The following is a 17,585-nucleotide window of genomic DNA, read 5'->3' on the forward strand; positions in this document are numbered from 1 at the left end:
ACCCTGGGAGGGTGGGGGACCTTCAAAAGTCTGGGTCCCTCAGATGAGGAAACCAGGGGAGGTTCAGCCACTGTGGGAGGGTGGAGGGATTGGAAGGCCGGGGTGTTGGGGTGCTGCAGACGGATTGGAGGGGGCACAAAGACACTGTTGGGGGCCACAAGGATGCCGCAGGAAGGGACAAGGACGCTGCGGGGGCGGGGAGCAAGAAGGCTGTGGGGGAACAAGGACGCTGCGAGGAAGGAAAAACAAGGAAACCACGCGCGCCTGCCCCGGGCTCCGGGGACAGGAACGTTGCCTGCGCGGAACGCTCCGGCAAGGCCGGCGGGCAGCCCGAGCGCCTTTGGGGGCCGGACCGTCGCGCGGCAACGTTGGGAGCCGGCGGAAATGGGGCTCGTGTCCCGAGGCACCGCCACAACGGGGCTGGCACTGCGGCTGCTGTCGTCCGCTCTGGCCCGCCCAACGCCATCCCCAACCTCATCCCGCACCCACCGCCCGAGGGCACGGCTCTCGGGAGCAGCCGGTGAGCATTCGCGGGGAGGGCTGATATCCGTGCGGTGTGACCTTGGGGAGCCCCCCCCCCCGCGCCTCCCCCCGGCCCCAGGTCCGGGGCTGTGGACCCCAACTCCCCTGTCGCGGCGGGACCAGGCGCCGGCGAAGGAGCGGAACGGTCCCCCGAAGCCTTCCCCCCGGGCCGGCGCAGCCCTCTTGCCACTCGGAGCCTCTGTTTCAGCATCAGTAAAACGGGGCCGCCTCCGGCCAGGAGGGCAGTGAGCGGCCCCCGCGCGCTCCCGCTCCCAGGCCCCCCGGAGGCCGTTTCCCCAGGCCGGGCGGATTGTGACCGGGCCCTGTGGGTGCTCTTGGTGGGGAGGCTGGGCCCAGCACCCTGTAGGGTGAAGGGCGCCCGGCCAGGCGTTCCGGCTGCTGACCCACCCAGCCTGGGTCTGGCTGTGGACCCTGGGGAAGGGCATTCAGGGTCAAGGACACCGGCTGTCAGCACTTCGTATTGGTCCCTGACTGCAGTGAAGGGCGAACAACAGAATCCTAGACTCATGGCCATGCTTCTGAACCAGAGGGGGAGAGGCACTGTTCACAAAACATGGGAAATGCATTTTTTAAACACAAACAGCGTGGGGTAAAAACTAGTTCTTGTGAGCTATTGAGGAGCCGTGCCCGGGAGGCTTCTCGGAGGAGGGTTGGTTGCACGCAGCGGTTCTCAACCTGTGGGTCGCGACCCCTTTGGGGGTCGAACGACCCTTTCACAGGGGTCGCCTAAGACCATCGGAAAACACATATATAATTACATATTGTTTTTGTGATGAATCACTATGCTTTAATTATGTTCCATTTGTAACAATGAAATTGGGGGTCACCACGACATGAGGAACTGTATTAAAGGGTCGCGGCATTGGGAAGGTTGAGAACCACTGCACCAGCGAGATGCCCCTGACCAGCCATACCGGGGCTTTGTCCCGGAATCAGCTGTGCAAAGGATGAGGGAGGGGAGTGCAGCTCTACCTCATCAGGTAGACTGGCCTCTGGTTCCGAGGGGCGAGCGTCCCAGAGATCCTGGCTGATCTGGGAATGGACTGTTTCACAAGGGAACTTGGTGCCATTTCTAACGGGGGAGGCTTTTCTAGGTACGGGTCCTTGTTTTTGTTGTTTGTGGGGTGTTTTTTTATTAGTCTTTAAAGGTGTGCATGTTGCCCAAGTTACCGCCCTGCTTTCTCCAAATCTGCACCTCTGCTATCGATCGCCTGCTCTTTCATCTCTCCCTGGCTGTCTGATCTGAGCAGGCTTCTTTGTGCTCCTCACTCCCAGAGGCTGAGGTGGGAGCAGGGATGGGAATTTGCTCCATAATCTGTTAGGAGTTCTTTCTCACTGCCCCACGGATAAGAACATCAACTTCTGCTCTCCGCTCTTTCTTAGAAATGAGGAGCTGCTGCTTTTTTCTTTCTTTCTTTCTTTTTTTCCCGGTAAACTTTGTAGATGAAGCACAATGTGTACAAGGCGACAGATTTCCCCACAGTGAACATCCGTGTAGTCAGTTTCCCTCAGAGCACCTGCCCGCCACTGGGCCAGTTGTGCTGCTGCTTCTACAGTGAACCCCCACCCTACCCCCACTTGTAAGTGGCCACCTGGTTGGAAGAACACTTCCCAAAGGAGCAGTTTTCCTTAGCTCCTGGGAAAGCCGTCGCCACGAAGGCTGTGATGGTGGCATTTGGCTGAGCTGGTGTGTCCTGACAGGCTGGCACTGAGGTTTGGACCGTGCTGGCTGGTCCCCCGGGGTGGTTGTCAAGCCAGACACACCGGGTCCCTCACAGGCAGAATCGCTCTGTCCTCTCAGGAGGGCAGTCCCTGCAGAAGGCTCAGGAAGACCAGTTGGCTCTGGATGCCCTGGATGACGGCCATGGGGATCTGGCTCCAGGCGGCTACACTGTTGCCTGCCCTCCCTGGTCACTGGGGGAGGGGCCTTTGGACTCAAAGGGGCCCTTTCAGCTGGAACCCATAGCTGTGAGAGGCCCTTTTCACAAGCTGGCTGGGGAGGCCTCGACCCTCCAGCCCCAAGCTGGCTACCTGCAGGGGAGAAGAGCACCTCATCAGTGACCTCTGAAACCCTGGGCATTTGTGTCTGTGTGAGGCCCCCCAGGGCCCCCTGGTCCTCAGGAAAAGGCTCCCTGTGCCTCCCAGTGTCACACTGCCCCAACATGTGTGTGTCTCTTCCCCTTATCCCCGAGGGCCTGGGAGCCCCAGGCTCAGTCCAAGGCCTGTGTTTTCTCCCTCCATTATGGGCTCCAGCTTGGGGGTCTTAGCTCAGGGTGGCTGCTCTGCCCTTTATGCCGATGAGGTGGGGGCCACCAGTGTCTGAGAAAGGGCACACCTCAATATGAATGCCCTCAGTCCATGCTGGGGGAGGTCCTGCTGGGTCAGGCCCCATCTGGGAGGGCTCAGGTGGAAGAATGAGGTGATTGCTGAGAAACCCTTATCCCCAGTGAGCTTGCTTCTGGGCAAGTGAAGGCTCAGGGTCCCACAAAATTCCCACTTGGGGCTGTTCTTGTTGCTCAGAGGCCATGTGAGGGTAGTGAGGGGCCAGGAAGGCTGGTGTCCCTCCTCCTGAGAGAAGATGATGGTGTCTTTCCATTCCCCAGGGCTAGTGAACTCCTCCCACCCCCACTTGTGATAGCCACATGGTTGGAAGAATACTTCCCAAAGAAGGTGCTCAGCTGACGAGAGGAAACATTCCCCTGTTGGGAGCCTTCCCTGAAGTGGCGGGTGGATGGGGCTCCCCGGGCAGGATGGGCGTGGCTGTAGCTTGAGGGTCAGGTGCAGGCAGAGGCCCGGTGAGAGCGGAGCCTGTCTCTGAGCACTGAGGCTCCTCCTGGAGGCTCACTGGGCAGGGGGGTGGGCTCAGGTGACCAGGCACGTTTCTAGGCATCTTCTGGGGTGCCTGCACCAGTGCCCACAGCCACCAGCAGTGTGCACATGTCTGGTTTCCCTCAGCCCAGCAGCAATTGGTTTAAATGTTCATCTTTAAATTCTTGCTAGCTTAGTAAGTAAATCAAGGTTGTTTAGAGTTTTTTTTTTTTTAAATATATTTTTATTGATTTTTTACAGAGAGGAAGGGAGAGAGATAGAGAGTTAGAAACATCGATGATGAGAGAAACATCGATCAGCTGCCTCCTGCACATCTCCCACCGGGGATGCGCCCGCAACCCAGGTACATGCCCTTGACCGGAATCGAACCTGGGACCTTTCAGTCCGCAGGCCGACACTCTATCCACTGAGCCAAACCGGTTTTGGCTGTTTAGAGTTTTAATTTGCATTACTTTAATTGTTAATGAGACTACATTTTCCCATGTGCTACACATAAAAAACTAATCAGTGTCTTTAAAAACAAAAGTTAAAACCTTTTGTTTATCTTCGAAACCCCTGTGAGTGGAACTGAGCAGGTCATGTAATTGCCTGCTTGTCTCTGAAATGGGGGAAAGCATTGACCTGCCTTGGGATGGGGACGAGGGGTGATTTGGGGCCTGTCTCACAACAGCCCAGCAGTGGTCGGCAAACTGCGGCTCGCGAGCCACGTGCGGCTCTTTGGCCCCTTGAGTGTGGCTCTTCCACAAAATACCACGTGCGGGCACGCAAGTACAGTGCGATTGAAACTTGGTGGCCCATGCACAGAAGTTGGTATTTTGTGGAAGAGCCACACTCAAGGGGCCAAAGAGCCACATGTGGCTCGTGAGCTGCAGTTTGCTGACCACTGGCCCAGGGCAAAGGGAGGGCAGCGCCCATGGGAGATGGACAACTGGGGATCCCCCCCCCACCAGCCTCCATGGCCAAACCCAAAACTGGGTTACTCCAACCAGTGGGCTTTGGGCCCATCAGAGTGTTTGTGCCACACATTGGCCATGGCCTCTAGCCACAGGGATGCCAGCCCCCTGGGGCCATGGAGGCTGGTGTTGGTGGCAGCAGCAGCTCCGAGCTGAGCCTTTCCCCTCTCTTCCAGTGTCCCCAGCATGGTGCTGAAGGCTTTCTTCCCCACGTGCTGCGCCTCAGCAGACAGCGGCCTCCTGGTTGGACGCTGGGTCCCCGAGCAGAACAGTGCTGTGGTCCTGGCCGTGGTGCACTTTCCCTTCATCCCCATCCAGGTCAAGGAGCTCTTGGCCCAGGTGCAGCAGGCCAGCGGAGTAGGCGTGGCTGTGCTGGGCACCTGGTGCCACCGTCGGCAGGAGCCCGAGGAGAGCCTGGGCCATTTCTTGGAAGGCCTGGGCGCCATCTTCTCCCACGAGCCCTGGCTCCAGCTGTGCCGGGAGCGGGACAGCAAGTTCTGGAGCTGCAAGGCCACCCACCGGCAGGTGCCTACCTCCCCTAGTGCCCCCGGCGAAGACCAAGTCATGCTCATCTTCTATGATCAGCGCAAGGTGCTGCTGTCCCAGCTGCACCCGCCCACAGCCCTGCCTGACCACCAGGCTGGGGATGCCACGGCCAGCACTAGGGGCCTGGCTGCTGTCTTTGACACAGTGGCACGAAGCGAGGCACTCTTCCGAAGTGACCGGTTTGATGAGGGCCTCGTGCGGCTGAGCCACTGGCAGTCAGAGGGAGTGGAGGCCAGCATTCTCGTGGAGCTGGCCAAGCAGGCCTCGGGGCCCGTCTGCCTGCTGATGGCCTACCTGCTGTCACTCATCTCAGCTGCCAGCACCTGTCGGTAGGTACCCCTGGGGCCAGGGTAGGAAGGAGTCAGACTCCCAAGTCCTAGGCCCACCCCCTCAGTGTGAAGGCCCAGACAGGGCCGCTCGGAGGCTCATGGCTGTCCTCCACACTTCAGCTTTCCCATATTTCCTCTCCTGGTATCTCAGAGGGCGTCCTGGTGGTGGCTGCTGTTCTGGTGCCGCACTCCTGAGGAAGAGCCAGGCTTCCTGGCAACCTCAGTGATTGCGTAGGACCCACAGGGTAGGGGTACTGGGTGAACCTCAGCTCCAGCCCTTGAGGGAGGTGAGACAATGGACAGACTGGGTTGTTGCTGGCTGAGGGCTTGTGTACCCTGCCTGGGAGTTACTCCTCCTAAACCAGTGATGGCGAACCTATGACACCTATCACCTCTGACACACGAACTCATTTTTTTGGTTGATTTTTCTTTGTTAAATGGCATTTAAATATATAAAATAAATCAAAAATATAAGTGTTTTACTATGGTTGCAAATATCAAAAAATTTCTATATGTGACACGGCACCAGAGTTAAGTTAGGGTTTTTCAAAATGCTGACATGCCGAGCTCAAAAGGTTCGCCATCACTGTCCTAAACACATTAGGCCCGCCCACTTCCCTGTCCCTGGCACCAGCAGGAGAGACAGCCCTGGAGGCTGTGGGGGTGTATCCACTCCCTGACAGTCATGGGTGTGGTGGTCTCCAGCCTTGGCCACTCTGGAATCACCTGGAACACTCCTGGCTGCAGGCCTGGCCAAGGGATTTATAAAAGCCCCTAAGGGCCCTGGGGAATGTGGGGCAGCACCAGGGAGTTCTGGCTGGGCTGTAGGGGCCCCTCTCGCTGTGATAAGCCATCTCTCTGGTGAGGGAGCACCCCCTCCCCTTAGGTCTAGGGGTTTAAGTTGTCTGGTTTGGGGACTGACCTTGCCTGCTCATCAGGACAAGGGCCTGTTCTGGCAGAGAGACCTTGGCAGCTGTGTGCGGACACGCCTTAGATTGTGGAGGCTGCAGGGAATGGGGGGTTTCAGAGCTTCATGATTCCCTTGGAATGAAGTATGTGAAAGTATGTCTGGGCCTAGCTACAATTTGGGGGAGAGAAGGTTCTTAGCTTTTAACAGCTTTCAAAGGACCCAGGAAAGGTTAATGACTACTCATGCGCCCCTAATTTGGATTAACCCATCAGTCAGATGTTGGTCAAGGACTGGTGGTGGTTATGGATGAGTCATGGCCGTCACCGTGCAGTAGTGAAGCCCCTTGTTTCCCCCGGGGCAGGCCCAGGGTGCTGTTGGGGCCTACGCTGCCCAGGGCTGGTCTGAACCCTGGGGAGACTGCTGTGCAGGCAGGGGTCTGTGCAGACAGTGCGAGGCCACCTTCCATTTGATTGGAGTTGGTGGGGAGGGGGCAGGAGGTATGCTGAACATGTTTCATTTCTCTATTTTTTAAATCTTTTTTTAAAATATAGTTTTATTGATTTCAGAGAGGAAGAGAGAGATAGAGAGATAGAGATAGAAACATCAATGATAAGAGAATCGTTGATCGGCTGCCTCCTGTATGCCCCCTACTGGGGATCAAGCCCGAAACCCGAGCATGTGCCCTTGACTGGAAACGAACCCAGGACCCTCCAGTCTGCAGGCCAATGCTCTATCCCACTGAGCCAAACCAGTTAGGGCCATTTATTTCTTAATTTATTATTTTTTTCATTTTTTGGATTTGGTCATAGCTCATCAATTGGAGATGAAGCCTTTAAACTTTCAAGGTTGGACCTCTTTCTTCTGAAGAGTCCAAGTGCGGCTTGTTGGTGGCTCTGTAATATGCACCAGCCCTTTCTCTTCCCCTGCCGGCAGCAAGGTTGTGAGTGGAAAGGGGCTCTGGGCATGGCTGAGTTACAACCCAGCACTGTCTTCATCTTTGCTTGCAAGCGTGTCCCCTCAACGTTTGAATGTCTTTGGGAGCGTCTCAGTGCTTCCTTTGCCTGGAGAGAAGTCAGTCCCATTGGGAGTCCAGGGAAGCCCAGAAACCCTTGACGAGGATCCCCCATCTGCTGGGGTCCAACCCCAGCAGGCCCAGGGGTCCCCAAAGGTGTGGACGGAGTCGGCGAAGAGGGAAAGACACGGAGGCAGCCTTCAGTTGATCAGCATGGTTGGGTTCTCTTGCCTGGTTCTATTGCCAGGTTCTGTAGCCAGGTTCTTCTGCCAGGTTCGGTCGCCAGGTTCTGTCCAGGTTCTGTTGCCAGGTTCAGTCCAGGTTCTGTAGCCAGGTTCTGTCCAAGATCTTTTGCCATGTTCTCTCCAGCGAAGTTCTTCTGTCTCTAGGTTCTGTGTAGGTTCTGTGTCTAGGTTCTGTCTAGGTTCTGTGTAGGTTCTGTGTCTAGGTTCTGTCTAGGTTCTGTGGAGCTATTGTCTTGGTACATCTATATTTATACCAGTTGATTCCAATCCTATCAATCTCTATTCCAAAGGTTAGGGCATTTCTTATCTCCATTCCAGGGAGTAAAGATTATGTAGCTTAAGCATGATTGTTCCTAGTTAAAGTGATTAATTACCCGCCTGGCACTTAGTTAAGGGGTTTTATTCCCTCCCTAACTTCAGGGGGAAATCCCTACCTGGGGAAACAACCTTTCTCAGAGAGGTGACCTTGGTTAAAACACATAGTGCCAAGAAGGTGAGCAAACATATTAAGAACAGTATGCCATATATGCCAGGTCCCTTGAAACAGCAAGGATGGACCGGCTCCCGGCACCCATCCAGCACCGTGCTTTCTCTCCACTGCCGGGTGCACTTGGCCTGGAATCAGCTCTTTGTGAGATGCTCGGGCTCCCAGTTAATGGTTGTGAATGTGCCATGAGCCCCACTGGGCTGCTTATCTGGGCCCTCCCACCCGTGTTCCTGCCCTGCTGAGATCACAGTGTGGCCACCGATGTTTGGTGCCACCAGGGACTCCGGCTGAGCCTGGCTTCCTGTCTGCACAGTGAGGCCTGTTGGTAACACTGAGGCAGCCCTTGCTCCCTGGCAGGCAGGAGAGCCCAGGAGGAGCTGAAGGCCCATCCATCTCTGCTCCTTCACAGGGTATTCAAGCTGTGGCCACTGTCCTTCATCTGCAGCAAGCTCTCCACGTGTGAGCAGCTCAGGCATCGGCTGGAGCAGCTCACGTTCATCTTCAGCACCCAGAAGGCCGAGAATGCCTCCCAGCTGATGAGGTTTGGGGCCTTCCCGGGGTCTTCTCGGCAGCGGCCAGATGTGCCATAGGCTAAGCCCCTTCCCCATCCCCTCTCTGCACCAGACCCATCCTCGCTGACCCTTTCTGGCCAGGCCGCCCTCACGTCCACTCCTCTTGGACCCTCCTTCCAGGAAGGCCAACATGCTTGTCTCCGTGCTCCTTGACGTGGCCCTAGGCCTCACGCTGTTGTCCTGGCTCCACGGGAAGGACCGCATTGGGCAGCTGGCCGAAGCCCTTGTTCCCGTGGCTGATGTGAGTTGGATGGGGTGGAGCCAGGTCTGGACTCCAGTCCCTGTTTCCGGGGGTGGGGAGGGGGGGGCCTTCCTGGGGGCAGCAGAGGCCCCTCAACCAGCTAGAGCAGCTCTTCCCCTCCACGTTTTGTGGCCACAAGAGCAGTCCTTCTCACTGACCCTAGACCAGTTCCCTAGGAGCCGTGGAGACGTGGATCTGCCAGGTGCCCACCTCCCCACGCTGGGTCAAATTGCAGCTCCTGGCTTCTAGCTTCTCTTCCTGAAGGTGGCCGTGTGTGGGGGGCCACCTTGTGGTCAAGCCTTTTAGGGAGAGCCCACCTCCCTGGGCCTGGCCCAGTGTCCTAGGTTCCTGTTGCCGCCCCCAGTGCATGCCTTTCTGCTCTCCTGACTGCCTTTTGGGTTGGGACCTCTGCATGCTCAGCATCATGAAAACCTGTGTGTTCAGGGCTGTCTGTGCACGGTTGAGCTCTGGCCTCCCATCCTTCAGTGGTCACCTCGCTCCCAGCGTTGGTTCTGTAGTTCCCATGCTGAGAGCCAGAGGTACCAGCTCATCTGCTATGCTCCTGGACTTGCCCTGCACATCTGGGCAATGTTTCCGGGGCCTGGGTGCTACTCCCCTCCTCCCTGCCACATCATCCTTATAGGGTTCCCCCTGCTGCATTCAGCTTCTCTGCCTGCCTTTCTCAGAGCCAAAGACCCCGTGATTTCTGTTGGGAGCTTGTCTTCCTGGTTAGGGCAATCCCTCTGGCCTCTTAAGCTACCCACCGGCCTCTTCAGGGGCCTTCTGTGACTGAGGCCTGACTGGGTGGCCCTGTGGGCTCAGCCTCCTCTGGCCATCATCAGCGTCCAGCGTGGTTGTTTACTGGGCCTACTGTGGCCAGACCGGACTCTGTGGGCAGGAGCCCTCACAGGCTGAGTGTCCATGGCTTCTCAGAGTGGCCCAGCTTAGAGGAAGGAGAAAGGAGAGTCTGGGGGCTGGGAAAGAGGCTTGGCTACTTTGCCTGCTCTTCTGTGCTCTGCCTGTGGCCAAGTTCACCCTAGACCCCCTTTCTGCGAAACTGCTCAGAAATATAAATATTTAATTGAAAAATGAAAGCCTCTTCCTTCTGCCAAGCTCTTATCCTTTAAATATTAAATAAGCTCTATTTATAAAGAATGTTCTGTTCCCCTTCTCACCGCTCCTGATACGGCTGAGGCCTTCACACAGGGTTGGGAGCGGCCTGCAAGGCAGGTGGGGTTGGGGGTAGGGATGGTGGTGGTGGCATACCTCTGACTGTGATGCAGGGATGTCACTACTGTGGCCACAGCATTGGCTGAGAGTCCTCAGGACCTGCCCACTGGAGCCGACATGGCACAGGGACATTGGCTTTCCTCCTAGGGCAGCCAGGACACTCACTGGTCAGCTTCATTGCTTGCTGGTGAGGGTCCCTGTGCTGTCTCGGGCCCTCACTCGACATTGATCTTGACTCTGGGTCCCCATGTATCCTTCCCTTTAGGGGACCCTCCCATTCTCCTACCTGCTACCTGGGCCCCTGACAGGCTGGATACCTTCTCCCTCACCTGAGGTCATCCACCCAGAGCAGGCCCAGGCCTCTGCTGTGGCTGGTGGTGGGGTGGGTCCTTGGTGGAGGAAGACTGGGTGGGCCCACGGGCTCCCCCTGCAAGGTTCACAGTGAGTCTGGGTCTGTCCCATATCCTGGAGTCTGGGGCTAAGGGCTTCTGTGGGTACAGTGGCCAGAGTGGTGAGATGGGGCAAGGATGCTTTATTCTGAGGCTGATTCCCATCAGGGGCTACCTATCCAGAAGGCCAGGGACAGACTATTGGCATCATAGGTTGTGCCTCTCAGCCCCGAATCCCAGAATATCTGTGAAGAGGGGTTCCATGGCCAGACAAGTGTGGGAAATCCAATGTTTCCATCATGATAGAAGATGGCAGTCCAGACACCTGGAGAAGGGGATCCGGGTTACCTCTGCCTGCCCAGACGGGCCGGCCCAGTTTGTGAACAGCATGCCCCTGTGTCCTCACAGTGGGTGGCCGAGGAGCTGCAGCACCTGCTGCAGTGGCTGATGGGCGCACCTGCTGGGCTCAAGATGAACCGGGCACTGGACCAGGTGCTGGGCCGCTTCTTCCTGTACCACATCCACCTATGGATCAGTGAGTGCTGGGGATGGGTGGCCCATGGGACTTCCCAGGGATCCCTGACTTGGCTCCTAAAGCCTGTGCCCTCAGGACACAGGCCCTGGGTGATCAGGGCAGTGGGGCCCAGGCCTGGCACCATCCCCTTGGTCCCTGCTTCCTGCCCTCCTGGTGTCCAGTGTGTGTGGAGCCCAGCTGTGCTAGGCTGGCTACTCTACTGAGGGATGGCTAGTGGCATAGTCTGTCACTCACAGTTTCCAGAGGACTCAGGCACCATCCTCAGTGAGGACCTGTGGGGGACCAGGACCTTCTTGAGCACCCCCTCAGGGCTGACCCCCCTCCTGCCAGGCTACATCCACCTCATGTCCCCATTCATCGAGCGAATCCTGTGGCACATGGGCCTCTCAGCCTGCCTGGGCCTGACAGTTGCCCTGTCCATCCTGTCGGACATCATCGCCCTCCTCACCTTCCACATCTACTGCTTCTATGTCTATGGTGCCAGGTGGGTGTGTGCTCCCCACCCCTGTAGGCTGGCCCAGTGCAGCCCTCCATACCCTGGGCACCACAGACAGGCCCTGGGGTTGGGTGGCTACAGGGGTGATGCAGTACCCAGGCCCGGTCCTGATGGCGCCCATGTCCTGCAGGCTGTACTGCCTGAAGATCTGTGGCCTTTCCTCACTCTGGCGCCTGTTCCGAGGGAAGAAGTGGAATGTTCTGCGCCAGCGGGTGGACTCCTGCTCCTATGACCTGGACCAGGTATTGAGCAGGATGCAGGGGAGGGTGCACCCTGACCTCAGCTGGCCAGTGTGACCTCCCAGCTCCAGTCCAGCCAACCCCTCTAAATGGGCCTGGCCAGTGCAGCTGCGTGGGCACCATGAGGAGGCAGCCTGCTCCTGTCCTGCAGCTCACTTGCCACAGGGTCGGCATCAACCCCGGGGGACCTGGGGAGTCTGCAAGATGCAGAGTCATGTGGGGCCCTCAGGCAGTGCAGAACCTTATCCCCATGGGAGGGGGACCCTGCTCTCAAGAGGCTACTGGGCCCTAGGGAGTCAGTGATCAGCAGGCACTAGAAGTGACTTGACAGTGGGCCCTAGACATGACCCTAGGCACGGACGCTGGAGGTGACCCAGGCAGTGGGTTCCTGGTTCTCACTTATCCCATTAGCTTGCTCAGACCTAACACATGGAACCTGAGTGCTGCCCTCTAGGGCGTGTCTTTTTCTGCATGATTTTTACAACACTTTGTCTTCGGTGTATGTGGTTGTACACCTTACTGGCTAGTCTTCTCTCTACCCCCAATTCCCATGCATCACTGAGTCTGGAGGGCATGCATTCATTCCCCCCCAGTGCTGGAGAGAGCTGTCATCAGCAGGCTTTCATGAGTTGTCTCAGGAAGCCAGTGTCCTACCGGCAGGCATCCCCTTTCTGCTCAGTTATAGGGTGGGCTCGGTGGGGAGGGAAGCAGGGGGCTGTCCCCAGTGTGAGCTCCAGCTGATGCCAAGGGTGCCTTTCTCCTGGCAGCTGTTCATTGGGACTTTGCTGTTCACCATCCTGGTCTTCCTGCTCCCCACCACGGCCCTGTACTACCTGGTGTTCACCCTGGTGAGCTATGGGGGACTCGGGGCATGACACCTGGCTGAGGGGCCTTGCCCGCAGTGCTTAGAGTGGTCACTGCCAGATGTGCCTGCCAGCCTGCAGTTATGGGCAGGCTGTAGGCCAATGGGGTATGGCTGTTCTAAACTCTCTGGGCAGTATGTGCTGGGCCCTGGAGTGTATAGGGGCTCTACCCTGGGGGCCATCACCCACCGCACTGGGACACTTAGGTGGGTACAAGGAGGACAGGACCCAAGGTGGGCAGGTCATGGTGGTAGTCTCCCCATGTCTGGCATGGTGGTGGGGACTCAGAAGGAGGGGAGCAGCCCCTAGGTGACCTGGGCCGAGAGGCCGTGATTCATTTCTCTGGATCAGAGCACCATCTCTTCTGACCTTGTGGGAGGGCCAACCTCTCCTGCCTCTGCTTCCCTGCCTCCTTGTGCTTGCGTCTCAGGTTTGGAACAGGATTAGGGCCCTCCTCAGAGTGGGATACATGCTCTCCCAAGGCTCTTGAGTCCCTGGTCACCCTTCACTGTGGCCCAGAACCCGTCAGACTGCTCTGCTCTGGCCACGATCCTGGCTCAGAGGCCCTGAGCACTGTCTATGCTGCAGCTCCGGCTCCTGGTGGTCACTGTGCAGGGTCTGATTCATCTGCTCGTGGACCTTATCAACTCCCTGCCGCTGTATGCGCTCGGCCTGCGGCTCTGCCGGCCCTACAGACTCTCAGGTAGGTCTGTGCTGGGTGGGCAGGCACACACCTGTGGGCCCTACAGAAACACCAACTGCACCATGTGTGCCTCCTGCCTGGAAGCGTTGGTGTGCATGGGATGGGTGGGAAGGGAGGACAGAGACCCCTGGTCCCAGGCCATCTGCTGGACCAGTTGCCTGCACTGAGCTGGAGGTAGAGGGTCCAGCTGGTGCTCAGGTTTCAGGGGTGATATTTCCTTTTTTCACCCTTTTCTGTGACAAGTGTGAATATCTGCCCTGAGTCTGTCCACAGTGGTGTAGGTGGCACCTGCATGAGGCCCAGAGAAGATGTGTGCTCGTGTGGTTGTGTGGGGCTGTGTGCGCCTGCTGGTAACTCTCAATTTTGGAGGCAACATGCCAGGATGGAAGATGCTGGGCTGGCTAGATCTGTGTGACAAGAATGTACTCCTACCTGGTACAGTGGTCTGCTGGGACAGCACCCCTCATCCCAGCTGCCCCGGCCATCCCTTGTGCAAGTGGCTGCCCATTTTTATGCTGATACTAACCACTGGGTTGGCCACATGCATCTAAGGGGAGGCTGTCCCCACCAGTTGGTCATAGGGTTGTGGGTTGGTGTAGGGACTTTGAACACAGCACTTGGAGATTTCCAGCACAGCCCCTGTCCAGCAGTTGTTCATGTGGCCCCCAAGTTGACCACAATGCCCAGGAGGCCCTGACCCCAGTTTGTAGCTGGGCAGCTTGGGACACACCCAAGAGCTCATTGTGGCTGCTCCCAGCCAGCTCAGAGCCAGAGGATGTGAATATGAGTGTTCCACGGGTTTTGGACCTAAAGTCTGTCTGCTGGATGCCCTTAAACCCTCTTTACAAGGCTCTTTCCCTACAGATGGCCAGGCTAGGCACCCATCTACTGTGCTGCCCAGGTTCACTCAGCCCCCAGCCTACACCTCAGAATGCCAGGACAACACAAGTGGAGAGACCAAGACTTGGCACCCTCCTCCCCCATACCCTGGCTCACTGCCAGAGTAGAGTTGTTTTAACTTCACATTAAAGGCCCCAGATGCCGCTGTCTCCTCTCTTCTTCCCTGAATTTGCCTTGGGCCTCTTCATCAAATAATAATTAGCTCCTATTCCTCTTTTCAAAAAACCTTCAGCCTGGGAATGCCCAGGGGTGGGTGTCCAAACTGCAGGCCAGGGGCATGGTAGGTCCCAGTTGGCCACACACATAGAATTTGGAAGACATTTAGATGCCAGTAGGACGGCCGCCACCCAGCAAGTGCCCGTTGGCTCCGTGGAAAAACGCACGTCTCATTTGGAAAACAGCACAGGCTGTGCTCCACTGCTAGCCAGACACTCAGTTTTTCCCTCAGTGGATTTGTGCAGGACGCTTTGATATTGGCCCAGCAATCCATTCAAAGAGGCATATGAGAAGGACAGGCAGGACAGAAGAGCTCAGGCAGCCCTCAGAGTGCTGCCCAGAGGTGAAGGGGCCTCCACCACCAGAGCTCCTCTGTCCACGCCTTTCTCTGCTGACAGAGGAGGAGGACTGATAGGGGCTGTCTGGGCCCTGGGAGCCCTGGAAGGCCACTGTCATCCTCAGGAACACCTGCTCTCCTTCTAGCTGGTGTGAAGTTTCAAGTCCTGGAGCATGAGGCTGGCAGACCCCTCCGCCTCCTGATGCAGGTAAGGCCTCTGTGTACCCCTCAGCTGCTCTCTGTGGACAGATCTCTCTCCTTACCCCATGATGCTGCCCATGTTCCTGGATAGCTGGGATCAGGCCCCCCTTTGCTGCCCTGGGTTTAGAGCATCATGGGCCCAGGGTAAGGTATAGGCAGGAGGGCCCAGCAGAGCTGAGGGGTACAGCCCAAAGGGAGACTTTCCCACCCCCAAGGCCTCTCTGCACCGTGCCCTCTGCATGGAACCTTCCCCAGTAGGGCCCATGGACAAGATCCCTTGCACTGTCAGATGCATTTGGCTGTCTAGGGCTCCTGCCTACTTGGCTATGGGTCCCTGAATCCTGCCCTGGGCTCCAAAAGCTCTTGTTCCAGGCAGAAAAGCACAAATTTGGTGAAGGCATCGGGACATACATCTCTTCTCTGTTGGACTTTTATCTGAAACAGTCTTGAAGCCCCAGGCCTTCAGGAGGGAGCAGGCTACTTGCCAGATGACACCCCCCACCCCGCCCCAGATGATTCACTGGGTACCAGTGTTGGGTCCAGGCTGGTGGGGTTGGCCTGAGGGTCACTGGGAGAGGTCAGATGTGGAGGCAACCGATGTCCTGTGTGGGGTTCTCATGTGAGGTGTGTCCCTGAGAAGGCTCCTGGGAGTTCCCTGAGTCCTGGGGTGGAGGGGTCTGCACTCTGCCAGCCCAGCCCACTCTCCTCCCTGCAGCCTGCTCAGAACAGGTCATTCCCTCCCGAGCTGCTCATCCTACCCCATGGATCACAGGCAAGAGCACATCTGGCACAGAGCTGGCCCCAGGGATACCCCCCAACCCCCTGTGTGGGCTCTTGAGGCCTAGAGAGCTCAAGACCCAGGGAGTTGGGGGCTGACTGCTGCCCTTGTGCTTCCAGATCAACCCCCTGCCCTACAATCGTGTGGTACACACCTACCGCCTCCCCAGCTGTGGCTGCCACCCCAAACACTCCTGGGGCTCCTTGTGCCGCAAGCTGTTCTTCGGGGAGCTCATCTACCCCTGGAGGCAGAGAGGGGACAAGCAGGACTGAGGTACCCGGCCACCAGCCTGCCCAGCACCATTGCGCGACATGGTCAGCCCTCAACCCTGCCAGGGTGATGTTGACTGTCAGGTAGCATGTGGCCCTGCACTCTACCCTCCCTGCCCCCTGTTCATCTGGGACCTCTGCAGGCCCCACCGGGCCGGGCCTGTCACATATCCTCCCAACTATGAGGTTGAATTTGAGGTCATAGGGGTGGCCAGCCTGGTCAGCTGGCCTGTGCTCCAAAATGAGCTCTGTTTGCCTCAGGACGCACTTCCAATCTGTTGTGATGGCACTGTTAGCCCAATGCCCTTCGCCCCCCAGGTCTACCCAGGAGCCCCACCCCCCTGACTCTCCTCAGACCCAGACCCTGTCCAGGAGGGATTTGCAGAGTCCCACCTCTGCCCACCATTTCCTTTCTCAGTGGGGTGAGCTGACAGGTCTGGCTGCTCCCTGGTGGTCCAACTCTGGCCTGGGTGGAGGGGCTCCTCCCAGGTTGCACTCAACACTTCCTGAGACTTTGACCCCCCAAGCATCTCCTTCCTTGGAGTGGCCAGTATGGGGGATCCAAGCAACCACTCCTGGCCCAAACCAACAGCCCCAATGAGGCAGGACCCCCCAGGAAGCTGGATGGCAGTGCTCCTCATGCTCTAAATTGCACAGTGTTACTTGTGATGCTCCCTGGGGAGATTGCTTTGCAGGAGGAGCCAACCACATGCCTTTGAGAATCCCTGTGTGAAGCCAGGCCATATGGGGTGCTCGGAGCTGCCTTACTAGAAGCTGAGTGCCCCCCCAGCCGATGCCCTGTTCCTGCCACATGCCTGCCCTGTGTCCCAGCAGGAGCAGCCCCTTTGGCTAAATCTTCCATCTCCCCTCACTGGCTTCTTGCAGAAGCAGGCAGCTCCTGGGCAGATGCTTCTGTAGCCCCTGGGGAGGGGTCCTGGCACTCAGGCTGCATCTGCCTGCTGGCTGGCTGGCTACAGAATCTGTGTGGGTGTGAGCCACAGGATCCCCACCGTGAGGAAACCTGAAGATACGGCATCACACGCGTGCCATAGTCAGGGGGTAGGGGTGGGGGCAGTACTTCCTGTCCATTGTGGGCACTCAGAACGTCCACTTCTGCCACCCACACTCCTTGGGTACCGATCACAGTGGGGGCCCCTATGGAAGTCCTCACCAGCCCAGCATCTGCTGGGATAGATCCTGGCTCAGTCTTTCTCTGATGTGACATTAAAGATTCATGTGTTTGAGTGTGATGCTCTGCCTTCTCATGTCCTGTGTGCAATGGGTCTGGGGGGCTTTCTTTTACTGGGGTGGTCAGACATCTGGTTCCCATTATTTGTTCTAAGATGACTACCACACCTTTTCTGGTGATGCCAAGATGGGGGCACTGGGCACCCTGTCTCTTGGAGCAGGACTCTGCAGGCCTGGTGAGTGGGTGTATAGGCTCTGGCCCTTAAAGATGTCCCAGTGTGGGTGGGTGGACCCAGGACCACTTGCTTTCTGGTTTTAGCCTTGCCCTTGCATCGGGGTCTCCCACAGCCCGGGTGCAGGCCTTCCTGCTGTTGAGGGGTGAGCTACTCCTGGCTCTGATGAATATGTCATCACCTGAAACTTGAGGACTCTGCACAGGCACTCCCTGACTGTCCTACAGCCTCCCAGAATCCTCAGGTGGCCTTTTCTGCATCTGTTGTCTTGGCTGTGTAGGGAAGGGACTGGCCCAGAAAAGTCACTCAGCAACTCCCAGTCCTGCACCTCCACCCCAGAG

At 57.5% G+C, this 17,585-nt stretch overlaps 1 protein-coding gene across 2 annotated transcripts; it reads left to right on the forward strand.

Annotated features, from left to right (window-relative positions):
- Positions 1-353: 353 nt before the first annotated feature.
- PIGQ (phosphatidylinositol glycan anchor biosynthesis class Q) lies at positions 354-17,073 on the forward strand. Of its 2 annotated transcripts, none has more exons than XM_059692542.1 (11): positions 354-520; positions 4,502-5,200; positions 8,264-8,395; positions 8,547-8,667; positions 10,593-10,821; positions 11,152-11,305; positions 11,448-11,559; positions 12,324-12,404; positions 13,008-13,122; positions 14,722-14,783; positions 15,674-17,073. In XM_059692542.1, the coding sequence occupies exons 2-11, from the start codon at positions 4,512-4,514 to the stop codon at positions 15,824-15,826; spliced, it is 1,848 nt and encodes a 615-aa protein (XP_059548525.1). In that variant the 5' UTR covers positions 354-520; positions 4,502-4,511; the 3' UTR covers positions 15,827-17,073. The 2 variants fall into 2 exon arrangements, with proteins under 2 accessions (XP_059548525.1, XP_059548526.1); XM_059692543.1 differs by having other exon boundaries at positions 355-520; positions 10,695-10,821.
- Positions 17,074-17,585: the final 512 nt, after the last annotated feature.

This window comes from Myotis daubentonii, chromosome 4, assembly GCF_963259705.1.
Source record: "Myotis daubentonii chromosome 4, mMyoDau2.1, whole genome shotgun sequence".
In the NCBI taxonomy this organism is placed as follows: Eukaryota; Metazoa; Chordata; class Mammalia; order Chiroptera; family Vespertilionidae; genus Myotis; species Myotis daubentonii.

What these genes read in the sequence shown, in the direction of transcription:
- PIGQ (XM_059692542.1), top strand. Translation starts at nt 4,512, where the DNA reads ATGGTGCTGAAGGCTTTCTTCCCCACGTGCTGCGCCTCAGCAGACAGC. An exon ending in GCTCCTATGACCTGGACCAG is followed by an intron (nt 11,560 to 12,323) that starts GTATTGAGCAGG and finishes TTCTCCTGGCAG; the next exon opens with CTGTTCATTGGGACTTTGCT. An exon ending in CCGGCCCTACAGACTCTCAG is followed by an intron (nt 13,123 to 14,721) that starts GTAGGTCTGTGC and finishes CTCTCCTTCTAG; the next exon opens with CTGGTGTGAAGTTTCAAGTC.